Here is a 16083-nt window from a genome sequence, read left to right as displayed (position 1 = left end):
AGGAGAGAGGTTCAATTGTGAAGAAGGCTTCAGGGCTCCCAATAAAGTCCAGCAAGCGCCAGGACCGTCTCCTAAAGTTGATTAAGCTGAGGGATCGGGGCACCACCAGTGCAGCGCTTGCTCAGGAATGGCAGCAGGCAGGTGTGAGTGCATCTGCACGCACAGTGAGGCAAATACTTTTGGAGGATGGCCTGGTGTCAAGAAGGGCAGCGAGGAAGCCACTTCTCTCCAGGAAAAACATCAGGGACAGACTGATATTCTGCAAAAGGTACAGGGTTTGGACTGCTGAGGACTGGGGTAAAGTCATTTTCTCTGATGAATCCCCTTTCCTATTGTTTGGGGCATCCGGAAAAAAGCTTGTCCGGAAAAGACAAGGTGAGCGCTACCATCAGTCCTGTGTCATGCCAACAGTAAAGCATCCTGAGACCATTCATGTGTGGGGTTGCTTCTCAGCCAAGGGAGTGGACTCACTTACAATTTTGCCTAAGAACACAGCCATGAATAAAGAATGATACCAACACATCCTCCGAGAGCAACTTCTCCCAACCATCCAAGAACAGTTTGGTGATGAACAATGCCTTTTCCAGCATGATGGAGCACCTTGCAATAAGGCAAAAGTGATAACAAGTGGCTCGGGGGAACAAAACATCGACATTTTGGGTCCATGGCCAGGAAACTCCCCAGACCTTAATCCCATTTGAGAACTTGTGGTCAATCCTCAAGAGGCGGGTGGACAAACAAAAACCCACAAATTCTGACAAACTCCAAGCATTGATTATGCAAGAATGGGCTGCCATCAGTCAGGATGTGGCCCAGAAGTTAATTGACAGCATGCCAGGGCGGATTGCAGAGGTCTTGAAAAATAAGGGTCAACACTGCAAATATTGACTCTTTGCATAAACTTAATGTAATTGTCAGTAAAAGCCTTTGACACTTATGGAATGCTTGTAATTATACTTCAGTATACCATAGTAACATCTGACAAAAATATCTAAAAACACTGAAGCAGGAAACTTTGTGAAGACCAATACTTTTGTCATTCTCAAAACTTTTGACCGCGACTGTAGACTTTACAGTGAAATGCTTACTTACGAGCCCATTCCCAATAGGTGTAGATTTTACAGTGAAATGCTTACTTACGAGCCCATTCCCAACAACGCAGAGTTAAAAATTAAGACAAATATTTGCTAAATAAAAAAGGAAATATTAACACAATAAAAACTAACTAGTATAATGTTTGTATGGATGTCAATCCCAACACATGTTCATGCCATTGTTACCAATCAACTGCATTACAGTTAAAAATGAATTTGACTACCACCACCGATTTCTGTATGCTAGCTATGCTAACCAGTTTATACAGCATTTAGCAGCCACTTCTTCTAAACCTGAATAGGGACAACTTCTACATGTTAAGCAGCGAAAACAGCCAAATATATCCAAATCGGACGTAAGTTAGCACAATGTGGGCCTGTTACAATACATAAATCATGACGGATTTGATGAATATCCACTTTGTTAGATCAGGTTTGTTGAATGTCCGCCAATCTATTGACTCCTTTACTGCATCTATACAGCATCATAGAGCGCCATAGAGCATCATAGAGCATCATACAGCATCATAGATCATCATACAGAGACTCAGAAAAAGGTCCATGATGTAAAAATGGCTTTAGAGGAGATGGATCATTGTTCCAAACACGGTTGTCTGTCATTATACTGTCACATCTGAGGAGCAGGCTGCCCACACCTGACCAGCAAGTTTACTGGTGTGTTTGTGCCGGTGTGTGTGTGTGTGCCAGGGTAACCTAACATGACAGCCCACAGTAACATAACATGACAGCCCACAGTAACATAACATGACAGCCCACAGTAACCTAACATGACAGCCCACAGTAACCTAACATGACAGCACACAGTAACCTAACATGACAGCACACAGTAACCTAACATGACAGCCCACTGTAACCTGACCTGACAGCCCACAGTAACCTAACATGACAGCCCATAGTAGCCTAACCTGACAGCCCACAGTAACGTAACGTAACCTGACAGCCCACAGTAACCTAGCCTAACAGCCCATAGTAGCCTAACCTGACAGCCCACAGTAACGTAACGTAACCTGACAGCCCACGGTAAGTTAACCTGACAGCCCACAGTAACGTAACGTAACCTGACAGCCCACGGTAACCTAACCTGACAGCCCACAGGAACCTAACATGACAGCCCGCGGTAACCTAACATGACAGCCCACAGCAACCTAGCCTGACAGCCCACATTAACCTAGCTTGACAGCCCACAGTAACCTAACCTGACAGCCCACAGTAACCTAACCTAACCTGACAGCCCACAGTAACCTAACCTAACAGCCCACAGTAACCTAGCCTAACCTGACAGCCCACAGTAACCTAGCCTAACCGGACAGCCCACAGTAACCTAGCCTAACCTGACAGCCCACAGTAACCTAGCCTAACATGACAGCCCACAGTTACCTAACCCAACCTGACAGCCCACAGTTACCTAACCTGACAGCCCACAGTTACCTAGCCTGACAGCCCACAGTTACCTAACATGACAGCCCACAGTAACATTTTACATTTACATTTGAGTCATTTAGCAGACGCTCTTATCCAGAGCGACTTACAGTTAGTGAGTGCATACATTTTCATACGTAACCTAACCTGACAGCCCACAGTTACCAAACCTGACAGCCCACAGTAACCTAACATGACAGCCCACAGGGTGTAGATGAGATGAGTAGTATACATAAACCTAACATGACAGCTGAGGCTGGGGCCAGTGCTCTGCCGCCACCTCTCAGATCATAGCTAATATAATAGCTTTAAGTCTATGGCTCAGACTCTTTAGAACAGTGGTCAAAACCGCAGTCAAAGTTAACATTAACCTAATAAAAACAGTTGTGTAGGAATGAGGTTTGTGCAGTAGGCCTAATACATTATCACAGCATATTGGCTATATGCCTGGCCTGCCAGGATTGTTATTCTCAGACCATATTATATTTCAGAACTCGAACTTTGATAACAAAACAGATCAGTTGGTGTAGCACTTGTGAGGCACAGCTGAGGATAAATTGAAATAATTACGGTAGCAAATAATTTGCTTTTTTATGTTACTGTAACCTAACATGACAGCCCATAGTAGCCTAACCTGACAGCCCACAGTAACGTAACGTAACCTGACAGCCCACAGTAACCTAGCCTAACAGCCCATAGTAGCCTAACCTGACAGCCCACAGTAACGTAACGTAACCTGACAGCCCACGGTAAGTTAACCTGACAGCCCACAGTAACGTAACGTAACCTGACAGCCCACGGTAACCTAACCTGACAGCCCACAGGAACCTAACATGACAGCCCACGGTAACCTAACATGACAGCCCACAGCAACCTAGCCTGACAGCCCACATTAACCTAGCTTGACAGCCCACAGTAACCTAACCTGACAGCCCACAGTAACCTAACCTAACCTGACAGCCCACAGTAACCTAACCTAACAGCCCACAGTAACCTAGCCTAACCTGACAGCCCACAGTAACCTAGCCTAACCGGACAGCCCACAGTAACCTAGCCTAACCTGACAGCCCACAGTAACCTAGCCTAACATGACAGCCCACAGTTACCTAACCCAACCTGACAGCCCACAGTTACCTAACCTGACAGCCCACAGTTACCTAACCTGACAGCCCACAGTTACCTAACCTGACAGCCCACAGTTACCTAGCCTGACAGCCCACAGTTACCTAACATGACAGCCCACAGTAACATTTTACATTTACATTTGAGTCATTTAGCAGACGCTCTTATCCAGAGCGACTTACAGTTAGTGAGTGCATACATTTTCATACGTAACCTAACCTGACAGCCCACAGTTACCAAACCTGACAGCCCACAGTAACCTAACATGACAGCCCACAGGGTGTAGATGAGATGAGTAGTATACATAAACCTAACATGACAGCTGAGGCTGGGGCCAGTGCTCTGCCGCCACCTCTCAGATCATAGCTAATATAATAGCTTTAAGTCTATGGCTCAGACTCTTTAGAACAGTGGTCAAAACCGCAGTCAAAGTTAACATTAACCTAATAAAAACAGTTGTGTAGGAATGAGGTTTGTGCAGTAGGCCTAATACATTATCACAGCATATTGGCTATATGCCTGGCCTGCCAGGATTGTTATTCTCAGACCATATTATATTTCAGAACTCGAACTTTGATAACAAAACAGATCAGTTGGTGTAGCACTTGTGAGGCACAGCTGAGGATAAATTGAAATAATTAGCAAATAATTTGCTTTTTTATGTTACTGGACTGATGGTGCATCTGATGGTCATGCTGCTTTCAAGACAACTGGGAACTTGGGGGAAAAAAACGAGGTCAAATAATGACGTCCGTGAACTTCAGGTCGGTAAGTCGGAGCTCTAGAAAGATGCCAGAGTTTCCGAGTTGGATGACCGTTCAAAACGATTTTCCCCAGTTGGATGTTTTTTTTTTTTGAGTTCCCAGTTGCCTTCAACGTACTGAAGTCGGAAGTCAGACATTTCCAAGTTCCCAGTTGTTTTGAACACGGCATTAGTCTCAGCAGAGGGAAGAAGAGAGCAGCAGAGGGTCCGCCTCTCACAGTCCCTGCTCTCTCCTTCCTCCGGTGAGACTGACCAGTGAGAGGGGACAGTCTTCCAACTGATGGAGAAACTGGAGTTGCACCGCATCTGCCTCAGGCACAAATTCATGTTGTTCCCATGACCAGAGAAAGTGAAATACTCCTCGATATTAAAATAGATGAGCTGCTAATAATAATAAAAACGCAGGGCTAAGTATCGATACACGTGGCTACTCATTCATTGCAGCTGCAGCGAGTGTGGAAGTAGAGAGAAACACATTTTATGTTTTGTAATAGTGATAAATAAAAACAGTGTTGACGGTGCTGAATAAAGCTTGGACATGAACTCAGTCTTTGCTGTATTCTTTGGCAGTCTCTCTCTGGTCATGGTTTTAAAAGTTATGAAATCTCACGTAGGCTAGTATCAAACTTTGCTGTGGCCAGGGTCGTGGAAGCTGTAGGTAGGCACGGCGATTTGAGCTATCCGATTGGCCAGCGCAGTAGGCGCACTCGATTTAGCCATAGATCTTCGAGAAAATAAAAAAAAGGAGTGCAAACCTTTATGCCTTTATCATTGGCTTTTCTACAGAAATGTTCAAATATCTAGGAATATAATGCACTGTAGGGGTCTCTGAACTTGTTTTACTCTTCACAAGTCTCTATCAGTTGAGGGAATATGACTGAATTCACTAGGCTTTACAGAATGTCACCACTGTTTGCCTTAACTAGTGCTGTGCCCTCTGAAACCACCCTAACATAGCTTGGTATTAAATATCATTAGATTTCTCTGAACGTTTGATCTTGGTTCCTGTTTATAGTGGTGACTCATGACTTGGAGAGTGTTTAGAACAGTGGAATTAAGAGCAGTAATATAATGTTTACAACAGTGGAATTAAGAGCAGTAGTAGAATGTTTACAACAGTGGAATTAAGAGCAGTAATAGAATGTTTACAACAGTGGAATTAATAGCTGTAACAGAATGTTTACAACAGTGGAATTAAGAGCTGTAATATAATGTTTACAAGAGTGGAATTAAGAGCTGTAATGGAATGTTTACAACAGTGGAATTAAGAGCAGTAATAGAATGTTTACAACAGTAGAATTAAGAGCTGTAATATAATGTTTACTACAGTGGAATTAAGAGCTGTAATAGAATGTTTACTACAGTGGAATTAAGAGCTGTAATAGAATGTTTACAACAGTGGAATTAAGAGCTGTAATGGAATGTTTACAACAGTGGAATTAAGAGCTGTAATGGAATGTTTACAACAGTGGAATTAAGAGCTGTAATGGAATGTTTACAACAGTGGAATTAAGAGCAGTAATATAATGTTTACAACAGTGGAATTAAGAGCAGTAATAGAATGTTTACAACAGTGGAATTAAGAGCTGTAATAGAATGTTTACAACAGTCGAATTAAGAGCAGTAATATAATGTTTACAACAGTAGAATTAAGAGCTGTAATAGAATGTTTACAACAGTGGAATTAAGAGCTGTATTAGAGGGCCGTGAGCCTTCTAGATTTAGACAAAGAACCCCCGTCTCTCCTCTAAGATTCCTTCAACTCAATTAGCAATTGTAATCTATGAGCCTCTTTTTTTAAGGAGATTATTTGACATGGTGGGGGAGTAAGACGTTGTGTTGGGCGTTACTTTCACTAAGAGGAACCCCGTATACTTCTCCTTCCCTGGGGGTTAATAGAGAGGTTGGAGGGCTCATCATTATATATTTATCCTGCAGGGGGGATTTAGGTTGCGTCTCAAATAGCACCCTATTCCTATATAGTGCACTACTTTTGTACCGGGTCCATAGGGCGCTGATCAAATGTATTGCACTATAGGGAATAGAGTGTCATTTGGGACGCTGACTTGGTCCTTTAGCTACACAGAGTGATTGGCACCAAGGAGGAGCTGGAGCTCTTCCACTGTCTGATGTCATATATTTTGTCACCCTTGGCTCTCTCAGAAGCCCACTGACATCATTCTCTCTCTCAGAAAGCCATTTGACTTCCACTATGAAAAACAAGAAAATGTCACGTGTCACAGCTGCAGCATGTGGGTCACGTGTGTGGAAAAAATACATTCCTCAGTTGTTGCAGCATGCACAAGTAAAATAAATGCAACTGGTTGGCCATTTGTCAAGCAACATTTGCATAATGTTGTCTATGGGAGGGTATAATGTTACCCATGGGAGGGTATAATGTTACCCATGGGAGGGTATAATGTTACCCATGGGAGGGGAATAATGTTACCTATGGGAGGGGAATAATGTTACCTATGGGAGGGGAATAATGTTACCTATGGGAGGGGAATAATGTTACCTATGGGAGGGGAATAATGTTGTCTATGGGAGGGTATAATGTTACCCATGGGAGGGTATAATGTTACCCATGGGAGGGTATAATGTTACCCATGGGAGGGTATAATGTTACCCATGGGAGGGTATAATGTTACCCATGGGAGGGTATAATGTTACCCATGGGAGGGTATAATGTTACCCATGGGAGGGTATAATGTTACCCATGGGAGGGTATAATGTTACCCATGGGAGGGTATAATGTTACCCATGGGAGGGTATAATGTTACCCATGGGAGGGTATAATGTTACCCATGGGAGGGTATAATGTTACCCATGGGAGGGTATAATGTTACCTATGGGAGGGGAATAATGTTACCTATGGGATGGTATAATGTCACCTATGGGAGGGTATAATGTTACCTATGGGAGGGTATAATGTTGTCTATGGGAGGGTATAATGTTGTCTATGGGAGGGTATAATGTTACCCATGGGAGGGTATAATGTTACCCATGGGAGGGTATAATGTTACCCATGGGAGGGTATAATGTTACCCATGGGAGGGTATAATGTTACCCATGGGAGGGTATAATGTTACCCATGGGAGGGGAATAATGTTGTCTATGGGAGGGGAATAATGTTGTCTATGGGAGGGGAATAATGTTACCCATGGGAGGGTATAATGTTACCCATGGGAGGGTATAATGTTACCCATGGGAGGGTATAATGTTACCTATGGGATGGTATAATGTCACCTATGGGAGGGTATAATGTTACCTATGGGAGGGTATAATGTTACCCATGGGAGGGTATAATGTTACCCATGGGAGGGTATAATGTTACCCATGGGAGGGTATAATGTTACCTATGGGAGGGGAATAATGTTACCTATGGGATGGTATAATGTCACCTATGGGAGGGTATAATGTTACCTATGGGATGGTATAATGTCACCTATGGGAGGGTATAATGTTACCTATGGGAGGGTATAATGTTACCCATGGGAGGGTATAATGTTACCCATGGGAGGGGAATAATGTTGTCTATGGGAGGGTATAATGTTGTCTATGGGAGGGTATAATGTTACCCATGGGAGGGTATAATGTTACCCATGGGAGGGTATAATGTTACCCATGGGAGGGTATAATGTTACCCATGGGAGGGTATAATGTTACCCATGGGAGGGTATAATGTTACCCATGGGAGGGTATAATGTTACCCATGGGAGGGGAATAATGTTGTCTATGGGAGGGGAATAATGTTGTCTATGGGAGGGGAATAATGTTACCCATGGGAGGGTATAATGTTACCCATGGGAGGGTATAATGTTACCCATGGGAGGGTATAATGTTACCCATGGGAGGGTATAATGTTACCCATGGGAGGGTATAATGTTACCCATGGGAGGGTATAATGTTACCCATGGGAGGGTATAATGTTACCTATTGGAGGGTATAATGTAACCCATGGGAGGGTATAATGTTACCCATGGGAGGGTATAATGTTACCCATGGGAGGGTATAATGTTACCCATGGGAGGGGTAAAATGTTACCCATGGGAGGGGTAAAATGTTACCCATGGGAGGGTATAATGTTACCCATGGGAGGGTATAATGTTACCCATGGGAGGGGTAAAATGTTACCCATGGGAGGGGTAAAATGTTACCCATGGGAGGGGTATAATGTTACCCATGGGAGGGGTATAATGTTACCCATGGGAGGGGTATAATGTTACCCATGGGAGGGGTATAATGTTACCCATGGGAGGGGAATAATGTTGTCTATGGGAGGGGAATAATGTTACCCATGGGAGGGTATAATGTTACCCATGGGAGGGTATAATGTTACCCATGGGAGGGTATAATGTTACCCATGGGAGGGGTAAAATGTTACCCATGGGAGGGGTATAATGTTACCCATGGGAGGGGTATAATGTTACCCATGGGAGGGGTATAATGTTACCCATGGGAGGGGTATAATGTTACCCATGGGAGGGGAATAATGTTGTCTATGGGAGGGGAATAATGTTGTCTATGGGAGGGGAATAATGTTACCCATGGGAGGGTATAATGTTACCCATGGGAGGGTATAATGTTACCCATGGGAGGGTATAATGTTACCCATGGGAGGGTATAATGTTACCTATGGGAGGGTATAATGTTACCCATGGGAGGGTATAATGTTACCCATGGGAGGGTATAATGTTACCCATGGGAGGGTATAATGTTACCCATGGGAGGGTATAATGTTACCCATGGGAGGGTATAATGTTACCCATGGGAGGGGTAAAATGTTACCCATGGGAGGGGTATAATGTTACCCATGGGAGGGGTATAATGTTACCCATGGGAGGGGTATAATGTTACCCATGGGAGGGGAATAATGTTGTCTATGGGAGGGGAATAGTGTTGTCTATGGGAGGGGAATAATGTTACCCATGGGAGGGTATAATGTTACCCATGGGAGGGTATAATGTTACCCATGGGAGGGTATAATGTTACCTATGGGAGGGTATAATGTTACCCATGCTAATGTTAAGTATTGTGGTGTTTTAATATGTGATAAAGTAGAGTGGTATTTCTAGTGAATCAGAGCCTGGTTCTGTTGTGTTGCTGTTCACAATCTGGCAGATAGAATTCATGTCACTTATCACAGGTGGCTTCCCAAATTGAAGCCTGTTGTTACCTATAAATGGCACCCTAGTCCCTGTATTTCCTATGGGCCCTGGTCAAAAGTAGTGCACGATAAAGGGAATAGGGTGCTATTTGGGAGGCAGGCAGTCATTGTGGGGCCCTGATGCCTGCTGGCTGACTTCCTGCCCACCTGGGACTAGTAGAGTTGACACATCCTGCCCACTGACAACAACACCCCTTTACCACAGGGGTGACTGACTGACTGTGTTCAAATGCTTTGGTAGATTCTCACCATGAGAATGACCTACCTGAAAATCCTGAGCCTATGATTGGCACCTTGGTTGGCATTTCAAGGATTTGTGAGAATCCAATGATTGTTGGTTCAAATTCTTATTTTCAATGAGGCAGCATTTCTGGGATTAACTTTCTCAGAAAATAAAGAAGTACATAGTGCCCCAATCTGCTGTTACTTCACTCCAAATGGATGTCCGCTCTTGTAAAGGCAGCTAATGATGAGTAGAGCTTGATCTAAGACAAAAATTTCACTGCAACACTATGCATCTTTAAAAAGGATGTAGCGCCTCTAGCCGTAACACAGACACTTCCAAGGTGCCATAAAAGTAACATAGCCACTTCCTGCTGTTATGAGAAGTAGGTAGGTGCTTCCTGTTTCTAAGACAGAGATAGACGCATCGCTCATAGTGGAGACTAGAGCTGACTGGGATGATAGTCACGGTACATGTCTGGCTTCACATAACAACAGTCCTGTTGTTTTCTGATCTGGAGGACACACCCTTTGGCAGGCGGGTAAAGAATTAGCCTACACTGTCAATTTACATTTAGGATTTTAGTCATTTAGCAGACGCTCATATCCGGAGTGATTTTCTTCTTAAGGTAACTAGGTGAGACAACCATATATCTCAGTCATAATAAGTAAAACCTTTCCTCAATACAGCAGCTGTAAGCAAAGTTAGTGCTAGTAAGAAAATACAAGTGTGACTTCTGTTTTTAGTATCCTGTAGTATTCTAGCGGTATCTTGTTAATATCCTGTAGTATTGTAGTGGTATCTTGTTAATATCCTGGTACTGTAGTATTGTAGTGGTATCTTGTTAGTATACTCTAGTGTTGTAGTGGTATAGTTTTTGTATCCTGGTACTGTAATATTGTAGTGGTATCTTTTTTGTGTCCTGTAGTATTGTAGTGGTATCTTGTTAGTATCATGTAGTATTGTAGTGGTATCCTGGTACTGTAGTATTGAGGTGGTATATTGTTAGTATCCTGTAGTATTGTAGTGGTATCTTGTTTGTATCCTGGTACTGTAGTGGTATATTGTTAGTATCCTGTAGTGTTGTAGTGGTATCTTGTTAGTATCCTGGTACTGTAGTATTGTAGTGGTATCTTGTTAGTATCCTGGTACTCTAGTGTTGTATTGGTATCTTGTTAGTATCCTGTAGTATTGTAGTGGTATCTTGTTAGTATCCTGGTACTGTAGTGTTGTAGTGGTATCTTGTTAGTATCCTGGTACTGTAGTGTTGTAGTGGTATCTTGTTCGTATCCTGTAGTATTGTAGTGGTATCTTGTTAGTATCCTGGTACTGTAGTGTTGTATTGGTATCTTGTTAGTATCCTGTAGTATTGTAGTGGTATCTTGTTAGTATCCTGGTACTGTAGTGTTGTATTGGTATCTTGTTAGTATCCTGTAGTATTGTAGTGGTATCTTGTTAGTATCCTGGTACTCTAGTGTTGTATTGGTATATTGTTAGTATCCTGTAGTATTGTAGTGGTATCTTGTTAGTATCCTGGTACTGTAGTGTTGTAGTGGTATCTTGTTAGTATCTTGGTACTGTAGTGTTGTAGTGGTATCTTGTTAGTATCCTGTAGTATTGTAGTGGTATCTTGTTAGTATCCTGTAGTATTGTAGTGGTATCTTGTTAGTATCCTGGTACTGTAGTGTTGTATTGGTATCGTGTTAGTATCCTGTAGTATTGTAGTGGTATCTTGTTAGTATCCTGGTACTCTAGTGTTGTATTGGTATCTTGTTAGTATCCTGTAGTATTGTAGTGGTATCTTGTTAGTATCCTGGTACTGTAGTGTTGTATTGGTATCTTGTTAGTATCCTGTAGTATTGTAGTGGTATCTTGTTAGTATCCTGGTACTGTAGTGTTGTAGTAGTATCTTGTTAGTATCCTGTAGTATTGTAGTGGTATCTTGTTAGTATCCTGGTACTGTAGTGTTGTATTGGTATCTTGTTAGTATCCTGTAGTATTGTAGTGGTATCTTGTTAGTATCCTGGTACTGTAGTGTTGTATTGGTATCTTGTTAGTATCCTGTAGTATTGTAGTGGTATCTTGTTAGTATCCTGGTACTGTAGTGTTGTATTGGTATCTTGTTAGTATCCTGTAGTATTGTAGTGGTATCTTGTTAGTATCCTGGTACTCTAGTGTTGTATTGGTATCTTGTTAGTATCCTGTAGTATTGTAGTGGCATCTTGTTAGTATCCTGGTACTGTAGTGTTGTAGTGGTATCCTGGTACTGTAGTGTTGTAGTGGTATCTTGTTAGTGGTTAAGGGACAGTCCCCTTTGTCTTCTTACTACAATAACGATCAACATCATCCTACAGATATCATAAGATAAATGTCTTCTTACTACAATAATGATCAACATCATCCTACCGATATGATAAGACAAATGTCTTCTTACTACAATAATGATCAACATCATCCTACAGATAGCGTAAGATAAATGTCTTCTTACTACAATAATGATCAACATCATCCTACAGATAGCGTAAGATAAATGTCTTCTTACTACAATAATGATCAACATCATCATCCTACAGATAGCATAAGATAAATGTCTTCTTACTACAATAACGATCAATATCATCATCCTACAGATATAAGATAAATGTCTTCTTACTACAATAATGATCAACTTCATCATCCTACAGATCAACATCATTGTTGTAGTAAGAAGACATTTATCTTATGATATCTGTAGGATGATGATGTTGATCATTATTGTAGTAAGAAGACATTCATCTGATGTAAAAGTCCAACTACAGGTTGCGTCCCAAACTGTATGTATGTTGTCATTGGATTTGGGGTCACTAGAAAAGAGCGGAGGCTACTCTGACAAAAAGCTGCCACCTCCCATGAAGCTCAACAGGAATACTGAACAATGTATTGTTTATATTCAGTAACATCAACTAATACAACCTCTGTGTTTATGTACACAGTAGCCTATACAGTAACTTATACAGTGCCCATTTGTGAAACATGTTTCCATAAAATAATACATGGATGACTGAGGCTTTATTGAATAATTTGACTGTAGCTAGTCCTTATGTCTATCCAAAGGGTTTTACTTCAAATCAAATTGTATTTGTCACATGCGCCCGAATACAACAGGTGTAGACCTTACAGTGAAATGCTTACTAACCAACAATGCAGTTTTAAGAAAAATAAGTGTTAAGTAAAAAATATATAACAAAAAAATAAAAAGAACAAATAATTAAAGAGCAGCAGTAAGATAACAGTAGGGAGGCTATATACAGGGGGTACCAGTACCGAGTCAATGTGCGGGGGCACAGGTTATTCGAGGTAATTGAGGTAATATGTACATGTAGGTAGAGTTAAAGTGACTATGCATAGATAATAAACAGAGAGTAGCAGCAGCTGTTCAGGAGTACTTACCTCCATAGAGATGTACTACAGCGCATCTCCTACAATGGCTGCTTCCATGAGAGCAATTCAGCCCTCTATCCACCTCTATGTTTACGTGTCCTCTACTTCCTGTTCCTTTACGTGTCCTGTACTTCCTGTTTCCCCCTAGCCGAGCTGGACTCTGAGCATGCCCAGAAGGTGCTGGAGATGGAACATGCCCAGCAGGTGAAGCTGAAGGAGAGGCAGAAGTACTTTGAAGAAGCTTTCCAACAGGACATGGATCAGTACCTGTCTACTGGCTACCTGCAGATCACCGACAGGAGAGGTGAGGTGGAACCGATAACACACACTGTGTGCCTCCCAAATGGCACCCTGTTCCCTTTATAGTGCACTGCTTTTGACCAGAGCACTATGGGCCCTGGTCAAAAGTAGTGCGCTTTAGGCCTATAGGGAATAGGGTGCAATTTGGGACACAACCTCTGTTGATAAGTTCAAAGAAAGGCTGTTTTAAAAAGGTTGAATTGTGTTTCAGATGATAATTTCTGTATTAACTTTCATCTGGTGTAACTGCTGTGCTGTAGTTCAAAGTGTTTTGGTGTAGATTCTATGACTTTCCCTTGTCTTGTTCCCCTGTTCTGCTCTGTCTAATGCTGTGACGTTGAGCTTTACAATAACCAGTGATGCTACGCCGGTTAATTGACTGCTTCCTGTCTCTTATTGTGCTCTCCCATCCTGCTCTCATCATACTTAAGGTATGATAGTGCTGTCTGTCGGTCTGTGTGTCTCATGTCAGAGCTGTGCTGCCTGTCCGTCAGTCTGAGTATCTTCAGTACTGTGCTGTTGTACTGTCCGTCAGTCTGAGGTTCTCAATCCGTCTCTCTGTGATTCCTCGCCTCCCTTTCAACCGTATTTAGAGGATAAGTTCCAAGATTCTTTGTGAGAAATGGAGGAAAGATGGGTCTGAGTAACAGTAACGGTGTCGTGCAGCTGCAGTGGGAAGTGACGCTGGTTGTGTGTGTCGGTCCACAGGGCCTATAGGCAGCATGTCTTCCATGGAGGTGAACGTTGATGTTCTGGAACAGATGGACCTGATGGACGTGTCGGACCACGAGGCCCTCGACGTCTTCCTCAACTCTGGAGGAGAGGACAACAGCCTGACCTCCTCACTCACCTCAGGTAGTTATTATCAACACAGTCCTCAACTCTGGAGGAGAGGACAACAGCCTGACCTCCTCACTCACCTCAGGTAGTTATCAACACAGTGCACTATGTAGGGAATAGGGCGCCACTATGTAAGGAATAACCAACTCAGTGGCCTTGTGGTTAGTGTCCTCCCTAAAATTAGAAGATTGGGAGTAGCTTCACGCTACAGAAACAGGAGACAGACTAGTGTCCTGTCCAGGGGGTGTACTGGTACATCAAGCTGCCTCACTATAGAAACAGGAGCTAGACTAGTGTCCTGTCCAGGGGATGTACTGGTACATCAAGCTACCTCACTACAGAAACAGGAGACAGACTAGTGTCCTGTCCAGGGGGTGTACTGGTACATCAAGCTGCCTCACTACAGAAACAGGAGACAGACTAGTGTCCTGTCCAGGGGGTGTACTGGTACATCAAGCTACCTCACTACAGAAACAGTCTTGCAGAAGGCTTGCTACTTACTTTTACAAATGTATGTAGGGAATAGGGTGCAATTTGGGACGCATTCCATTTGTTGATATCATGTAGCCACCAACGGTACAGAGATAATATTGCTAATGCTAACTAACTAGTAGAACAACTGTTAATTTCTCTGCTGTGTCCATTTAGTCATGTTATTATGTGCGTTGCTAGCGAGCCACTTTCTTATGAAAGCATGGTGTCAAAGCATGCGCGTCACCGTGGGGATAACCGAGCTGTGTTGTCATGGGAGGTGGTCATGAGTTCAAACAAAACAGGGATTATACACTGTAGCACACTGGAATCACATGATGGAGCATGTGGTTCCGTCCCTAATGGCACCCTATATCCCATATATAGGCACAGCCGTGATGTTTGACTAATCCCCTCTCTCCCTCCCTCCCCCAGGTCCAGACCCTGAGTCGTTGTCCTCTGAGATCTCCCTGCGGGTGCCCACCCAGGCGGAACTGAGGAACACGCCGTCTTCCCTCTCCTCCGCGGAGCCAGGCTCAGCCAGCCAGGACACCAGCCTGGGGGAGGAGGGCCAGGAGTGGGAGGGCAGCGAGGCCAGCGGAGACGAGCCCCTGGTACTGCCAGACGAGGAGGAAGTGCAGGCTGACACAGCCCTGGTGGCGCTGCCCGAGGCGGAGATGTTCAAGAACTCTGATGACAGCGACTCGCAGGCCTCTTAGGAGCCGTCACAGAGCTGCCCCCTGGGTGAGAACGGAGCTAGGGGGTATAGGGTTGCCTGCCTCTAGACAATGATCTGGGGGTCAGTTTTGCATTTTTCCCCAATATTGGTTAAGGTTAGGATTGGGGAAGGGGATGCTGATCCTAGATCTGTACCTAGGGGAACCCCCCCCCCCCCCTCCCTGGAGCTGAAAACTACTGTAGGGGTGTGTCTCAATGGTCTAAAGTGGCCTCCTTGTCTCCTTTCTATAATCTCAGAGGAGATGAGGAGAGGAAGCCAATACAGATGATTGAGACACCCTACTACTGTAGCTAGGTGGGTTTAGCGTGTAGCGGAGAGAGAAACCTCAATCACTGTTTTTTTTAGCTTAGGCTTTTTTTCTTGTCTTTTTTTTTTATAAATGAAATGTAGCTTCCTTCCTTGTATCAAATTTATATCTAAGTAAATAATAATAAAGTTGTTTTAAATGTTCTTCAAGGGACTGCATTCTTCAAACATTACACTGGAAGTTTAAACCAAAGG

The 16083-nt window shown here is 43.2% G+C and overlaps 1 protein-coding gene across 1 annotated transcript in view; it reads left to right on the top strand.

Annotated features, from left to right (window-relative positions):
* LOC121542622 (dysbindin-A-like) overlaps nucleotides 1–16032 on the top strand; it is a 31414-nt gene extending 15382 nt beyond the window's left edge. The window contains exons 8-10 of the mRNA XM_041852056.2: nucleotides 13381–13536; nucleotides 14241–14387; nucleotides 15279–16032. Coding sequence (XP_041707990.2) covers nucleotides 13381–13536; nucleotides 14241–14387; nucleotides 15279–15562 — 587 coding nt within the window. The 3' untranslated portion in view covers nucleotides 15563–16032. The remainder of the gene's footprint in view (nucleotides 1–13380; nucleotides 13537–14240; nucleotides 14388–15278) is intronic.
* The last annotated feature ends 51 nt before the right edge of the window (nucleotides 16033–16083 follow it).

The sequence above is a fragment of the Coregonus clupeaformis genome, chromosome 17 (assembly GCF_020615455.1).
Source record: "Coregonus clupeaformis isolate EN_2021a chromosome 17, ASM2061545v1, whole genome shotgun sequence".
Classification (NCBI taxonomy): Eukaryota; Metazoa; Chordata; class Actinopteri; order Salmoniformes; family Salmonidae; genus Coregonus; species Coregonus clupeaformis.
This window is presented reverse-complemented; position numbering and strand designations above follow the sequence as displayed.